The following is a 17,123-nucleotide window of genomic DNA, read 5'->3' on the forward strand; positions in this document are numbered from 1 at the left end:
TATTGCCTTCTCTCAACCTAACAGTATTTTCCTGCTTTCTCTCCGTTGCATTGCAAAATCCACCAGATTCACCCTCGCAAACAAGACATCCTTCATTCGTAACCTCATCCTTGAGGAGTACATTGATAGTTCAGGCCTGCTAGACACCTTACTCATTGATAGCATCTCCTCTCTGCTTTCAAAGGTTGCTCCACCTGGCTACATCTTGCGTCATCCCCTCCACTCTTGCACATTCGTATGGTTTCTCCACCTGGATTCATAAGGTCACATGCAGTACGTCCACATGCTGCACTTGGGCAGTCTGAATAACATAAATTGGTAGTAGTCTTTTATTAAAAGTGTTGTCGCTGTATGTTTGGCTGTTAACTTTATTTGCATTCCATGAACAAAACATTTGGGTACTGCTGTTTTTTTTGACATTTTCAACATTTCTGTTTTGCAGTTTGTTAGTGAAAAAATGGGTGGAGCTGAAGGAACAAAACTAGATGAGGACTTTGTAGAAATGGAACGGGTAAGTAAAGGTGCTTCTGTGTAAGGCTTACAGCAAATAGCAAAAGGAACAAAAAATTCATCAATTCGGTGGTTAAACATAGTGAATATGTTTCAGACGCTGTATACAAGTGAAAATATTTGAAGCTCCTTAGTTTAAACCGCAGCTTTGTTGATTGTAGAATACAGATTTCGTTTTTGAAAAGGGATTTGAAAAATAAGGGCTTTTTAATTAAAGCTGAGAAGGTGATGCGATAGATGCCATCAAGACTATGAAAATGTAATAACAAGGTAAATAGTGATGGATTGGTTCCACTGGCTGCTGAGATGGTAACAAGACCAAATTTATACTAATCTCATGAAGAATTGAAGTGGAACTTAGAAAAAAAGCTAAAGTGCCTTTTTACATGTCAGTGGTTACCAAATGGCACAAACCATGGCTGAAACAGAAAGCATGGGCTGGATTTCACAAGGGGGTGAGTGTTGCATATTGCTCACCCTCCCCACCTCGCCCTCCATTGCAGGAGTCAGCCAGTAGCTGATGCAGTTGAAAGAAGCCTGCCCCACAGCTGCGACATGCTGCCGGAGGGCTAAACGGGCCGAGAGTGGGACTTCGCCCGCTCAGTGGGAGGGCGTCCAGCCCTCGAGAGCTGCCAGCCAGTCAGCAGTCCCTGCAGCTCCAGAACTGTCAGTGGGCGCTGCTGGGACTGCAAGCAAGCCCGCGGAGAAGGCAGCCACGGTGCCCGGACCCATGTAAGTCAGAGGTCTTGGGCGGGGACCGATTGGACAGCCTAGGGAATGAGGTTAGGAGGGAAGGAAGGACCCGTTTTGGTGGCCAGGCGAGATGGAACAAAGGTTGGGGAGGGGGCAACATCTTGGGGTGGCGGGGGGGGAGCAAAGCGCAAAGGGCACCCCCCCCAATGCCTGTGCCCCTTCCTTCCATTTCTACAAAAACTGGCCTGCCCACCAACCGTTTGATGGGCATGGTCAGCATGTTATATAGGTCCATTAGCTCAATTGACCCTTAATTACTTGAAAACGGTGGGCAGGTTGTCAATTTCAGCGCCCATCCAGCTTATCACATAAGGAGATCCTGGGTTAGGTGAGCCAAAGCTTGTGAAAATTACATATTTTCACAAACTGAGACAGGTGTTTGTGAAAACATCAATGGTATCATATAGGATTGCCTATAATTTGTTTAATTTGAGAATCGAATCGAGTATTAGCAAACTGCACTTCCATCCCTTTAGGATTTGACCTTCACAATATGTAGAGGATATATTGAGAGTCTCATTAAAATTCCAATCAATTTTATGGTAGAAAATGTGTGTAATGCCTTTGCAAATGGATGTTTAGAATTTGTCTTTTCTATGGAATGTGTGCTAAAAATGAGTTATGTGTTTTGCATTAATTGGCGATGGGGATCAGCTTGGGGCTGGGCAGGAAGGTGTTGGGTTTGCCATCCCTCATACTTTACTTTTCCTCCCCTAACGAGAAAACACTGGGGGAGGGCTGTAAAATCCAGCCGCATAGATTCTTCAAAAGAGGATTCAATAATAATTTGAAAATAATGGGCATGGAAAGTGATTAGGAGTTTAGGGATTAGTTGAGGCAACTGAAAGGGAGAAAGACACTGGCACCATGGTGGCTGATGGCTGTTTTGTGATTGCAACATTCTGTGGTTGGGTGTTGTATCATGCTAAATACAGCAGTATTGTTACAATACTCTGACTCAAACAAGCTTATTCTAAAACATTAGAGTGCCACCTGCTGTCTGATTTATAAATCATGTCAATAAAATGAAAGTACATAACTGTCACCTTTTAAAGAGCAGGTAACTTTTCAAACTTTATTTTTGGCGGGGATGCAGAAGAAATTATTAGGTTACTTTTAAAGATACTTTCACAGAATCACAGAATCACACAGTGCAGAAGAGGCCCTTCGGCCCATCGAGTCTGCACCGACACGTGAGAAACACCTAACCTACCTACCTAACCCCATTTACCAGCCCTTGGCCCATAGCCTTGAATGTTATGACGTGCCAAGTGCTTATCCAGGTACTTTTTAAAGGATGTGAGGCAACCCTCCTCCACCACCCTGCCAGGCAGTGCATTCCAGACCGTCACCACCCTAGAAACCATAGAAAAGTTACAGCACAGAAGGAGGCCATTCAGCCCATCTTGTCCATGCCAGCCTGAGGACACCCAGGTGCCCTTTCTAATCCCACCTTCCTGCATCCGGCCCATAGCCCTGCAGCTTACTGCACTTTAGGTGCAGATCCAGGTACTTTTTAAAAGAGTTTAAAGTTTCTGCCTCTACCACCAACTTGGGCAGCGAATTCCAGATACCCACTACCCTCTGCCTAAAAAAGTTCTTCCTCATGTCCCCCCTACACCTTCTGACACTTATCTTGAATCTATGTCCCCTGGTTCTAGAATTCTCCATTAAGGGAAACAATTTTATCTTGTCCACTCTATCTATTCCCCTCATAATTTTATACACCTCAATCAAGTCACCTCTCAGCCTTCTTTGTTCTAAGGAAAATAACCCCAGCCTATCCAATCTTTCCTCGTAACTACTCTTTTCTAACCCTGGCAACATTCTTGTAAACCTTCTCTGCACTCCCTCCAGAGCTATTACGTCCTTCCTGTAATGTGGTGACCAGAACTGCACACAATACTCCAGTTGTGGCCTCACCAGTGTTTTATACAATTCCAACATTATATCCTTACTTTTATATTCTATACCTCTTCCAATGAAGGAGAGCATTCCTTATGCCTTCTTTACAACCTTGTCTACTTGAACTCATGCCTTCAGAGATCTGTGTACTTGTACGCCAAGATCTCTCACTTCATCTACCCCTCTTAGTAAATTCCTATTTATTTTGTAATCCCTGTAACTGTTTGACCTCCCTAAATGTATGACCTCACACTTTTTTATGTTAAAGTCCATCTGCCACTTTACCGCCCACTCCACCAACCCATCTATATCGTTTTGGAGATTATGGCTATCCTCTACACTATCCACTACTTGGCCAATCTTTGTGTCATCTGCAAATTTCCCAATCGTGCCCCCCACGTTCATGTCCACATCGTTAATATATAACACAAACAGCAAGGGTCCCAACACCGAGCCCTGTGGAACACCACTTGAGACAAATTTCCATTTGCAAGGGCATCCATCGACCATTACCCTTTGTTTCCTGTTACAAAGCCAACCTTTTATCCAGTTTGCCACATTACCCTGAATCCCATGGGCTTTTACTTTCCTGACCAATTTGCCATGTGGGACCTTGTCAAATGCCTTGCTAAAATCCATGTACACAACATCCACTGCACTACCTTCATCAACCCTTCTTGTCACTTCCTCAAAGAATTCAATTAAATTTGTGAGGCAAGACCTTCCTTTACTCTCTGGGTAAAAAAGTTTTTACTCACATCCCCCCCTAAACCTCCTGTCCCTCACCTTGAACTTATGTCCCCTTGTGACTGACTCTTCAACTAAGGGGAACAGCTGCTCCCTATCCACCCTGTCCATGCCCCTCGTAATCTTGTACACCATGATCAGGTCGCCCCTCAGTCTTCTCTGCTCTAACGAAAACAACCCAAGTCTATCCAACCTCTCTTCATAACTTAAATGTTTCATCCCAGGCAACATCCTGGTGAATCTCCTCTGCACCCCCTCCAGTGCAATCACATCCTTCCTATAATGTGGCGACCTTTCCCCAAAGCCTGCAACACAATTTATCCCCCAACTGATGGAGCAAACAGAAAATAGCAACTAGCATTTTATAGTGCCTTTAACATAGTAAAAGGTGATCTTCACAGGGACATTGTCAAACAAAATTTGACAGCATATCAAATTGAGCAAAAGCTTGGTCAAAGAGGTTTTAAGGCATGCCTTAAAGGAGGAAAGAAGGTTAGAAAGCTGTAGGGAGGAAATTCCAGAGTTTCAGGCCCACATAACTGAAAGCAGGTCCACCAATGGTAGAATGATAAAAATCAGGAATGTTGAAGAATTAGATGAGTGAAGCTTGTTTGCAGATCTCTACCTGCTGCGAGGTGATACTTGAGTTTGGTCCAGAGTAATGGACCAATTTTATCCTTCTCTTCCTCGGGTACCTAACTTATGTTCACTTGTTTATTGCAGTGGCTCGCAATAGACTGTAAATTCATTGTGTTCAATATCCACAAGACCCACATCCAGCATTACGGGCATCATGATCTAAGCCACTTAGAAAAGATAGCCTTCTAACTGCAGCATGTCCAAATGCATTTGTGTGGTTTAAATGTTGACGGCTGATTTGTTTAATGATAGAAGTTGGAAAGTAGGAAAACTATGAAATCTTTTTGTGTACATGTTCTATCAGTTTATTTTTGAGCATTTTTTCAGCCTGCAACTTATCCAAATGAAGTATTATTAGAAAGGCAGAAAAATGATTTATTGGACTAGCCAGCCACGGACACTGGGTGACCATGGCCAGAATTTTACGTTGATGGGGAAGGCGTGTGCCCGACCTGAAAGCACGTGAAATTGCGCTAAGTGACATCGGGCATGCGTTCTGACATCGTCGCGCACGCGAGCAGTATTGAGGTCGGCGGACACACGCGAGAGTCGGAGTCGCACCCCTCAACAATTAAAAGGCCCACTAAAGCCATTAAAAACCCAATTGTCCACAATTTCACATTTTCCGTGCGATTTTGCACTCGTCGCACGGGCAAAAGGGGGCAGGTGGACGGCCTGTTTTCAACAAAACGTCATCCAAGGGTGTGATGAAATGTCCAGGGTGAAATATAATTTAAAAAATATCTGGGGACTCATGTTTTTTGAGTTCTGCTGTCAGGAGCTTGTATGTGCTGCATAGACGCAGTTTGGTGCATTTTTTCTTGTCATTTAATCTGTCCAGGTCTGCAGCTCTCTGAGGCAGCTCCGCAGCAGCTGTCGGCCTTCAGAGAGCTCGCTGGAAGCACCCTGATAGAAGCTGGAAAGTAGGGAAACTATGAAATTCAGGCCCATGTTTCTTTCTGCAGCCTCAGAAATCATGGTCAGATGGGCTTATCTTAAAGTGTCCCTTTAAGAAAACCCAAGTTTTTTTTCATTCTTTCATGGGGTGTGGGCATCGCTGGCTAGGCCAGCATTCATTGCCCATCCCTAATTGCCCTTGAGAAGGTAGTGTTGAGCTGCTGCCTTGAACCGCTGCAGTCCATGTGGTGTAGGTACACCCAGAGTGCTGTTAGGAAGAGAATCCAGGGTTTTGACCTAGTGACAGTGAAGGAACGGCGATATAGTTCCAAGTCAAGATGATGTGTGGCTTTGACAAAAACTTGCAGGTGATAGTGTTCCCATGCATTTGATGCCCTTGTCCTTTTAGTGGTAGAGGTTGTGTGTTTCAAAGATGCCGTTGAAAGAACCCTAGTGAGTTGCTGCAGTGCATTTTGTAGATGACACACACTGCTGCCAGTGTGAATTAGTAGAGAAGGGAGTAGACATTTAAGGTGGTGGTTGGGTTGCCAGTCAAGCAGGCTGCTTTATTCTGGATAGTGTCAAGCTTCTTGAGTGTTTTTGGAGCTGCACTCATCTAGGCAATTGGAGAGTATTCCATCGCACCACTGGCTTCTGCCTTGTAGATGGTATGCTCTCCCTCTTTGGGGAGTCAGGAGGTGTGTTACTCACTGCAGGATTCCTAGCCTCTGATCTGTTCTTGTAGCCACAGTATTTATATTGCTGGTCCAGTTCAGTTTCTGGTTAATGGTAACCCCCAGGATGTTAATAGTGGGGGATTCAGCGATAGTGATGTCATTGAATGTCAATGGCGATAGTTAGATTATCTCTTTTTGGAGATGGTCCAAATTGGTCATTGTCTGGCATTTGTGTGGCATGGATGTTAATGTTGTCTAGGTCTTGCTGCGTATGGACACGGACTGCTTCTGTATCTGAGGAGTCACGAATGGTGCTGAATGTTGTGCAATCATCAGTGAACATCCCCACTTCTGACCTTGTGATGGAAGGAAGGTCATTGATGAAGTAGCTGAAGATGATTGGGCCTAGGACACTACCCTGAGGAGCTCCCGCAGTGACCTCCCAGGACTGAGATGATTGACCTCCAACAGCCACAACCATCTTTCTTTGTGCTAGATATGACTCCAACCAGCGAAAAGTTTTCCCTCTGATTCCCATTGACTTCAGTTTCACTATCATTCCTTGATGCCACACTCGGTCAAATGCTGCCTTGATGTTAAGGGCAGCCACTCTCGCCTCACCTCTGGATTTCAGTTCCTTTGTCCATGTTTGGACCAAGGCTATAATGGGGTCAAGAGCTGAGCAGCCCTGTTGGAACCCAAACTAAGTGTCAGTGAGCAGGTTATTGTTGAGTAAGTGCTACTTAATAGCACTTTGACAACCCCTTCCATCACTTTGCTGATGATCGAGAGTAGGCTATGCAGCAGTAATTGGCCAGGTTCGATTTGTCCTGCTTTTTGTGGACAGGACATACCAGGGAACTTTTCCACATTGCCTGGAAGATGACAGTGTTGTAGCTGTACTGGAACAGCTTGACTGGGGTTGTTGCTAGTTCTGCAGTGCAAGTGATCAGTATTATTGCTGGAATGTTGTCAGGGCCCATAGCCTTTGCAGTATCCGGTGCCTTCAGTTGTTTCTTGAGATCACATGGAGTGAATCAAGTTGGCTGAAGACTGAATCTGTGATGCTGGGGACCTCGGGAGGAGGTTTAGATGGACCATCATATCTACTATTAGATGTTGTGTAGTGGATTTATCTTGGTTTTTAAGATGGTATATTTATCTTGAATTACTTTTCTGGCCATTATGTTGTATTTCTTTTGAGCTCTAAATTCTAAAACAATTATTTCTGAACGTGATTACCATTGGCTATTCCTCAATTCGAGGATGATGTCCACCAAGGGTTGCAAGTTTCTGCCATAGATCTACATGTGACTGAACAAGCCGATTCTCGACCCACAGATCTTTGGGCACATGGGACAGAATGTCCCACGAGGTAATGGGATTCGGAGTGCATAATTTGCTTCCTTTTTCCTTCTCTGCTGCTACTGTGCCTCATCATTAAGACATTGCGAATCAAAGTGTAATGCAGTTTGATGGACAAGCTATCGCCATTTTGAACGATTGGTAGCAAGCTCCTCCCAGTCGTTAGGTCAATGCTGCACATCTCAAGGAGAGCTTCAGAGTGACTTTGAAGCTTCTTTTTGTCCTCCTCTGGAACATCATTGGCCATATGAAATTTGAGAAAACGGGACCTTGCAGGAGAGACAGTTTTCATCCATCTGGACACAGTGTCCAGCCCATTGAATTTGATTATATAGGAGTTTTGCCTGAATGCTTGTGGAGCCGATTTCAAGAAGAACATAGCGCTTGTTCAATGATCCTCCCCTTGAATCCGAAGGATGCAGCAGAGACATTGCTGAAGGAATTTCTCTAGTGCCCTTTTGTGTCATTAATACACAGTTCCAGTCTCATTGCAGTACAGGATTGTGGTGATGACGACTCTGCACACTGAGGCTTTTGTTGACTTGCGGAGGTCTTTGTTGTCAAACACTCAATGCCATAGTTTGTAGAACGTTGAGCTGGTGCAGCTGATCCAGTGTTAGATCTGTTTGTCAATGGTGGCCTCTTGAGACAGGTGGTGGAGAAGTACTCAACATATTCCAGTATCTGTCCTTCAACACATGTAGTTCACCCGTGGATTCTACCACAGGGCACTGTTGGATAGCTTGGAGAGTTACCAGGTCATACAATGAATGAAATGCTTAAACTATTTAGGAGAGAAATTCATCCACGTAGCTCTAATTCTAGTGGTGTTAGACAGACTCCATCAATTTGCCTGAGGGCAGGCAGATATATGGCTGCTACTTGCCCTATATGGCTTTTCCTAATGATATCAATGAAGAACACTGAACAGGTCACAACCCATGGCTCTATCTGCCCCCGGGTAATCAACATAAGTCATCTGCAAACAAATTTCTCCCTACGTCTTAAATGATTTTTACAACCAGGAAAATTAGGATATTTTTCTATAATTATAATATTTTGGATAGAACCCATAAAATACTTCCATCAGTATGACATCCTTTTCATATATCTACTTAAGTACTTTTCTCTTTTGTTACCAGCTTTGGTTACAATCTTGCACTGCAGACTGTGGCATAGTTTTCCTTGTTTGTAGAGCTATCAAAGTTTGTCTGAATTTTAGGAAAGATTTTCTTATGCTGAGTGTACATTGTATAATTTACCAGAAGTTTTTTCTGTTTCACTGATATTCATAATCTGTGTAAAGTCTTGTTATTCCTTGCATAAGAAATAAATTTGAAAGGGTGGGTGATGCCACTCAACAATTGGCACAAATTAAAGGTCTTTTGCGGTCAGAGGGAGAACTTGAGGCCCACATTGTAAAGGTCATTCATCCTTCCATAGGGACAATGCCAAGAGGAAACCCTTCAAATATGAAACAGCATTGATTTGAAAGAAATTTAACTTGTGAGGGAAGCACCAGCAGTAATTGGGATTTGCTAATAGCAACTAATAAAAGGCTGTACGTGATTATACTTCAGTATACTTCTGTACTGTTTTCTGATGTCTTACAATAACTTGCATTTTTATAGTCTCTTTAACGTAGTAAAATATCTCAATCTGCTTCACAGGAGTGATACCAAACAAAATCTGAAAATGAACCCTCATGAGGATATATCAGGACAGGTGGATGATCTAGGTTTTGAAGAGCTCCTTAAGGGAGAAGTGGGGAAGCAAAGAGTATTTGAGAGACAATTCCAGACAGCCAAAGGGATATCTGCCAAAGATGGGGCAAATAAAATTGGCATTGTACAAGAGGCCAGAATTGGAGGAGTACCAAGATCTGAAATAGTTACAGGAGGATGTTGGAGATAGCGATGGTCGGGGCCACAAAGTGCTTTGAACACAAGGATGAATATTTTAAATTTGAGACATTGCTTGACCGGAAGCCAGTGTAGGTCAGTGTGTACAGAGGTGATGAGTGAATGGGACTTGGTCCAAGTGGATACAGGCAGTAATACTTTGTATGAGTTAAAGTTTGGAAGAGAGGAGAAAATGGGAGACCGATTCTGTCTGCATTCGCTAAACAGCTTGCTGTCCAAGGATGCTTCCTCTTCAATATTTCATGATTTGTGTACTCCACAAATTTACCTGGGTGTATTTCCCCCTGCTGTATTTATCTGGGGTTTTACAGAATTTTGAATCTATGTAGCACCATTTTAAACCCTTGAGCTTTGAATTTATTCCCTTGTTTTCACCCTGTTTTCTACCAAAAAAACTCATGTTTGTTCAATGCTTGCTTTACCTAAATAACAACGAAAAAAACTCAGCATTTAAAATAGTGGATATTAATATTCTGAGTACATCAATCTTTCTCTGGTTGACAGATCTGAAACTAATTTGAGTGGGGCAATATTACATGTGCAGTGAAGGAAACTGCTCTGATTTTTAAATGGAAAAATTCTCAAATGAAGAGTTATGTAGAAAAATGTTGGGTGTAGATCTTATCGATGGTATGTGGAGAGATGTGTAATGTGCTCTTGGAGCATTAGCAGTACTCGCACATTCTATGTTTCGTCACAATATGTTGAAGCTTTATGCAAAAGTATTAACTATAACTATTGTAGACATTCATACTTCATTTTCAAATGAACTTTGATTTTTTTTTTTGCTTATTTTAAGAAAATAGAAGCTACAAGCAAAGCTGTGGCAGAGGTTCTGTCTAAAACCACTGAGTACTTGCAGCCGAATCCGGGTATGAAATGGTATTTTTTTTAAAATAAATTTTATTTTCCATCGTGACTTCTTGTTTGATGCTTTTCGGTGAGAATAGGACTTTTCTTGAACGCTAGGTTAGGTGACACAATGAATTGACCATTCGAGAGCAGAACATTTCAGTAGGTATAGTGAATGAGTGGAACATTGCCAGATGCAATTGAGTTTAATAAAAAATGATTTATTAAATTTTGGATGCAAGAATGGCAGATGGGATTACAATCTAAATGGGAAGGCTCCAGGCAGACAGTTGCGAACAAGAGAATTTAGGGATCTAGGCACACAAGCCAATATAAGTAAACTTGCAAGATTAATAAAGCAAATAAGGTATTGGGTTTCATCACAAAGGTTGTAATATATAAAAGTAATTAAGTTCAACTGCGGTCATTCTTAGAATATATCACTCTCAGAAAATCTAGTGACCATTCACCAGGATCATACTTGGATTGAAAAATTGAGGGGTTTTGTGTGTGTGGGGTGGGTGGGGAGGGGGGGTGCGGATCCTGAACCAGGTCTGTTCAAAGTGAATCCAGGAAAAACATCTTTGTACAAACAGTTGTGCCAGTGTGGATGTGCTATCCCAGAAGACCATATATGCTGAATCAATTGAGGTGTTTGAAAGGGAGAGAGAAATTTACTTAGGCAGTGTGAGTATTAATGAGATAGAGAATGTAGTATAAGGGTCTAGCACATAAAGAGTTAATGTGGGACTGAGTACAGCACCGCCCACACAGTGATGTAAGAGAACACATGACCCGCACCTAGGGGTCAGTGCAGTGTTGGACAGAGCCATGTGTAGAAACAAGCATGGAGACAGTTCTTAGCTTGGACCCTTTACTGTACCTATGTATATAGTTTCTAGTAGTTAATAAATACTTGCTGTTGAACTACCTAAGATTATGAATACCTTAGTAAGACCTACTGAATTACGCCCAACACCTTACAACATGGTGGCAGTGAATGGAACAATTCGAAACCTTGCAGAGACTACAGAAGAAAGTCAAAATCCTGGATAACTGAAAGAAAAGAAAAATCAAAGAAGCATTCCGACCTGAAGAAAAGCTCAAGGAGCGAAGGCGCAGAAGGAAATCGCCAGAGGAAATTTCAAAAGAAAGGCTAAGAACCTGAAGACAGAAAATAAATTCCCTACTGCAGCAGAATGTAGGCATTCTGAATCCATCGGCATCCCGGCTTCAATACTCAGAGTTTGCACAGTCAGCAGACCTAGCAGGATTGAGTGAAAATTTTTTAATTCCTGGACAACATAAGTACTGAAAAAAAATTAAATACTGCAGTGGTCAGAAATTGCCGTTTAAATTGCAGTCCCAGAAACCCGATTCCCGAGTAGGTGCCTGAACATGTGGTGGTCAAGCTTGTTCCAAGCAAAGAAAAAAAATAATCACCTGTGTTAAAAATTAATTGCAACTGACTAGACACCTTAAAAAAATCCAGCAAAAGGCCGGATTTGAAATTTCCTAGACCCAAGAACATTGCGCTAAAGCGGGGAAAACTCTAAGCAGTCAATCCAGACAGACACTGTTTGAAAAAAAAATGAAAACGTTGAGCTCGCGAACACCCTTACTGCGGGAACCCGCCAAAACCGGCAAGCGCAGAAAAACCCCTTTGTGAAGAATCATACGGTGGCGCCATCTTGGATTTTTGGAAACCTCTTAAAGCTGAACCTGCAATTTTAAAATTTTAACCATGGATCAGAAATCTGCTCTTCCAGATCAATTTGGGACTTATCCAAGGCCCAGATCAATCGCAAAAATGGGGACTCTGGAGAAAGAGATTCCTCAGATACATGATTGCTTCAGGTCTGTATAAAAAGACAGAAGCTGAACAAGTTAACATACTGCTTCACTGGCCCGATAGCCAACGATATAATTGCTAGATAAGGAATCAGAATTATCTTCAAAATTTGATGAAGTTTTAAAAGCATTCAACACTTATTTTAACCTCAGAATTAACTAAAGCCTGGAAAGTGCTGAATGTAATAAACTTGTCCAGTAGCCAGGAGAATCTGTTGACACCTTCATTAATGAGCTCTGCAGAATGTCTGAAGGCTGTGATTATGGCGACCTGAAATCTGAGTTAATCGGACAGAATAATTGTAGGAGTAGCGGTGTTTCAAGTGAAGGAAGATCTAACCTTTGAGAGAGCCATCCAGATTGTCAGGCAATCTGAAATCCATGTGCAGCACAGATCCATGTTAAGGGGGGAAAGCAAAACATGGTACAAAGTAATCCCCACTGTCCAGTTAGTGAAACAGCACAGAACAGGGACCCTCCAGCCCAAGGGAAACAATGCCTTAACCGACCAGTAGAGCGACCGTGTCAGTGCTATGGAGCAAAGCACCCCCTCAGTCGTGACCAATATCTGGAAATTTCAGCCCAGCGCTTTCAATGTAAACGAATAGGACACTTGGGAAGCTGTGCAAAGCCAAAATACCAAAACACACACAAGATCTCGAGGATTCACAAGGTCAAGACAGCACACTCAGAGGACACACAACCATGCTGTTTGGGTGAGGTCGAAGATCCTGGATTTTCGTTCTGGAATGCAGACATCTTGGTTAATCACCATCTCACAAACCTTAAATTGGACATGGGAGCCAGTGTTACAGTCCCATTGGACAAAGAACTGTGACTGAGACACCTCTGGCTACAAACAACAGCCTTTATGGGCCCAGAGGAATCCGACTTGCAGTCGTGCGCATGAAGGGATGGTGGCAAACAAACCTTCATATTGATGCAAGTCATCAACAACCAGTCTTTTTCTCTCTTGAGCAGAGATGCCTGTGTAGCCCTGAATCGCCTCAAAATGGCAGAAGATGTCAAGACAACCACTGTCACAAATTATAAGAACTGCAAGTTCCTGAGAGTTCCAAGAAGAAAGATTCTCTCGACTGGGACTTCAGCTCTGAATTGTCTTCTCTCTTCGCAGAGCAAATTTGTCGACTGTTACAGGTGCCAGAAGCCCTTCATTGGTCAGACCAGCCAACCCACTCAGATGGTTACCACAGCACCTCGCGTAGATGGCTGCCAAGAGAGGAACCAGCAACGGGATGAGCCTCAACGTGTGGCTCTAAAGCCAGTTGGAGAGAGAAACCCCAAGACCACAGAGCAGATGCTGTAATCGCCAGCCAGCATGACAGTGCCGCAAAATATGCTAGAACCGAGTAGCAGCCACCACACAGCCAAACGCAAAGGTAAGCTTCCTACCAAGTCACATCCACACAACATCTTCCATCCTAGCGTGCGCCAGGGTGCACCACACAAAGGAAGAAGAGAAAAAAAACACTATAGAGACAAGCCCAGAATTCCCCCCCCCCGTAAAGAGCGGGATAAACTGGTCACCATCTATCACTGCAACTGGGGAATCGACAAAGAGCCAAAGAATGGATAAAAAGACTGAGAAACACCCAGATGCCAGAACATCATCTGATTCAACAAGGTTTACCTGCAGTGACAGAGCCTAATACACCTCCGACAGTAGTGAAAACAAGATATGGAAGGGTTATAAGGCCTCCAGACTGCCTGAACCTATGAACTCGAGACTTGGGGGAGATGGGATAGTAGTAATGATGCAAATACATGGGCTAAACTGGGATAACTTGTAAATACATTGGATAAAGACTTGAGGAAGGTGTAGTATGTAAAGGGTTAACATGAGATTGAGTATAGTACCGCCCACACAGTAATGTAAGAGAACACATGACCCGTACCTAGGGGTTGGCGTAGTTTTGGACAGAGCCATGTGTAGAAGCAAGCATGGAGACAGCTCCTAGCTTAGATCTTTACTGTACCTATGTTTCGAGTAGTTAATAAATACTTAATGTTGAACCATCTAAGACTACAAATATCTTAAGACCTACTGAACTACACCTTACAATAGAGAAAAGGCATGGATTTGTGTTTAAATGGGTGAAGCTGCTATTGATATCAGAATAGCCTACTCTTGCTTCTGTTGGTTACTTCCCAGCTTTGGCTAATATCGTTCTGAAACCATTCACTAACAAGCGTATACAGGGCTCCAGCATGTCTTCAGTCAGTTTTCTATTTCTCCGTATGGGGGATCTCTGGCCTTTAATCAGCACTGTCCCACAGCAATATGCCAGGATAAAGATCTTGATATATTCATTCATATTTGTGCATGCTTTCCCTAATGATGTGAGTTTCAACTACTCACAGGGATAATTTTAACATGGGGTGTATTGTGCAACATACAATATCAAATTAGCCGCCCATTATTTATCTGCCCAATTTTACCTTGTATTGACTTCAATGGAAACCAAAACCGAACATGATGTATAATGGGCAGATGATTTGATATGGCCTAATTTATACCATTGCGTTAAAGTTAATATTACCTCATGTCTTTAATAACAAATTTCTGCTGTCCTCGGGTAAGAAAATAAGAATTGGATTTCCTTACATTTAGAATAACCGCACATAGTTTTTTTAGTTTGCTTCTTGTAAATACATAATTCTCAGTAACTCTCCCATCCATAGCTGGTGGGGAGCCCTTCCCTCTGGCAGTGTGCATCGGAAATTCAGTCACTGCTGCACAGTTTTCCAACCTTTAATTATGAAATGGTCAGAAAATCATGCATGTGTAGCCAACAGGCAAAGATCCCAGCCGGTAGTGCCAAGTCAGAAAATTATCTATTAATGACTTGATTATTAGGCAAAATAAAAACATCTGAAAGCCCCAGGATAATTGAAAATTTCTCTGCAGAGACTCTGCTATATTTGATATTTTGCTTTGAAATTTATGGGTTGCATTAATGTCTTTTAAATGATTAATGTCATTTTGAAGCCTACAGAGCCAAGTTAGGAATGCTGAACACAATGTCAAAGATCCGAGGACAGGTGAAAACAACAGGTTACCCTCAGCCTGAAGGTCTGTTGGGCGAATGCATGCTCCGAAATGGAAAGGACCTCGGAGACGATTCCAACTTTGGTGGGTTGCTTGGTGACATTTCTGTGCAATGCAGTATGCAGATTTCTGTTTATGTACTTATTTATTTGGGCCCACTTCAGGAACTTATTACTGTGTCAAAGATTATGTCATGATATCATGCATTTTATTTTTGGTGAGGTTGTGAACAAAATGAATACAATGAGTTTATTCAATTACAATTTTTGGTGATAGAAATAATTTGTTTCAAAATCATTTTTAAGACCATCATTTGTCCAATTGTGCTTTAATAGAGATAGTACTTAGCTTGTGCAATAAAGATGCTTTCCTGACTATTTTTAAAAAAAAACAAGCAGCAAACATATCTTTTTAAAAATCATTGAATTTGAAATCTCCTCTAGACATTCCTTTCTGTTGGTTTTGATTTTAATTTAGATTTCATGATTTTCCGTCTGACTTCTTTAGGCCCTGCGTTAGTCGATGTTGGTGAAGCTTTGAAACAAATGGCAGAAGTAAAGGATTCCCTTGATATTGATGTAAAACAGAACTTTATTGATCCATTACAAATATTACAAGACAAAGACTTAAAAGAGATTGGGGTGAGTTTGTATTATGTGAATTTCTTTTTTTTTGAATAATGTTTAATTTTAAATGCCATTTGGTTTAATGATCAAAACCGTGAGTGATGGTAATACCATAAGTTGTTGTGGTACTTCTGATCCATCACGTGTTGCTTGTATCTACAATGACTTTCAAGAGCTTCCAGTTAACCACTGTGCCTTTATTTAACCGGTTCTTGTGTCAGATTAAGTGGGTAATTTTAACTCCCAAAAGGTGGTGGGTTGAGGTCAGGTGAGATGTAAAAATGTTAAAATTCTCAAACCCCCACTGCCTCCAGCCCACCCACACCTGGGTTTATCAGAGGCAGGACAGGCAGCAATGCAGCCAACGTACTCCCAAAAGACAGGTTTCCATTCAACTGAAGTCGGGAGCCTCATACTTAATCTGTCTTACAAGTTTAAGTCTGGTCAGTTGGGTTTCCCAGACCTCAGGATAGCTGGCAGCCCAAGGGAGGTGCAGTCAGCTTCAGAGAAGCGTTAAGCAGTGGTGTGTGGGCCAGAAGGTGCAGGGGTGCTTCCTCCTGCCCTCCCCTAAGTTTACCTTCTTTCCTGTGGCCAGAATCGCACCCTCCCACCTCCATTCTTCCCCCCTCCCCCACCGCCACCATGCAAAGTCCAACACCTCCTGAGATCAGGCACTGCTCCCAACCCCTCCCATTAACACAGCAGCAGGTTCCTTACCTGCTCCTGCAAGCGGCAACTTGATCCAAAGTCTTCCGCTCTCAACTGAGAGCCAAGCCTGCCAATCAGGCTGGTTTACAGATGGGGATCCTATCAGGAAAAAATGGTGCCACTGTGGAATTCAAACTCCAGAGCATGCGGGGAGATCCAGCGCATGCGGGGAGATCCAGCGCATGCGGGGAGATCCAGCGCATGCGGGGAGATCCAGAGCATGCGGGGAGATCCAGAGCATGCAGGGAGATCCAGACTTCTGGGTTTCCCAACCAAAACCGCTCCCCTTCGCTCACAAAACTGGCTCCTGTCAATATTGGGGTTTCTCAAAGATCTCAGAGTTTACTGCATTTCAGTTTAATTAAAAGAATCTGGGACCAGCAGAAACATGATACAACTGCGAGAGCAACAAGAAGATGAACGAAGATGGATCCACCTTCTAGCCTTGACTTTTCTGAATGTTTTCGTTAAAACGTAAATGGTGGATGACAGCATTTTAAAATCAGATTGTAAGCAGACCAGCAACAGAAAAAACCCCTACGCTTTCTGTTTTATGGTTGTATACACACTTTCTCTGGGGGCTCTGTAAGACTGATATTCT

General features: G+C 42.7%; 1 protein-coding gene across 8 annotated transcripts in view; it reads left to right on the top strand.

The window, feature by feature from the left end:
- The window catches only part of sh3gl3a (SH3-domain GRB2-like 3a), a 124,878-nt gene that overhangs the window by 96,382 nt on the left and 11,373 nt on the right, over positions 1 to 17,123 (top strand). For 4 of the 8 annotated variants that reach the window (XM_078530439.1, XM_078530441.1, XM_078530438.1 and 1 more), the window contains exons 2-5: positions 443 to 511; positions 10,215 to 10,287; positions 15,129 to 15,272; positions 15,696 to 15,829. In XM_078530439.1, coding sequence (XP_078386565.1) covers positions 443 to 511; positions 10,215 to 10,287; positions 15,129 to 15,272; positions 15,696 to 15,829 — 420 coding nt within the window. Of the gene's footprint in view, positions 1 to 441; positions 512 to 10,214; positions 10,298 to 15,128; positions 15,273 to 15,695; positions 15,830 to 17,123 lie in introns of those variants that run through there. The other 4 variants (XM_078530444.1, XM_078530446.1, XM_078530442.1 and 1 more) reach the window with 4 other exon arrangements.

Source organism: Cetorhinus maximus, chromosome 26 (genome assembly GCF_964194155.1).
Source record: "Cetorhinus maximus chromosome 26, sCetMax3.hap1.1, whole genome shotgun sequence".
Taxonomy (NCBI): Eukaryota; Metazoa; Chordata; class Chondrichthyes; order Lamniformes; family Cetorhinidae; genus Cetorhinus; species Cetorhinus maximus.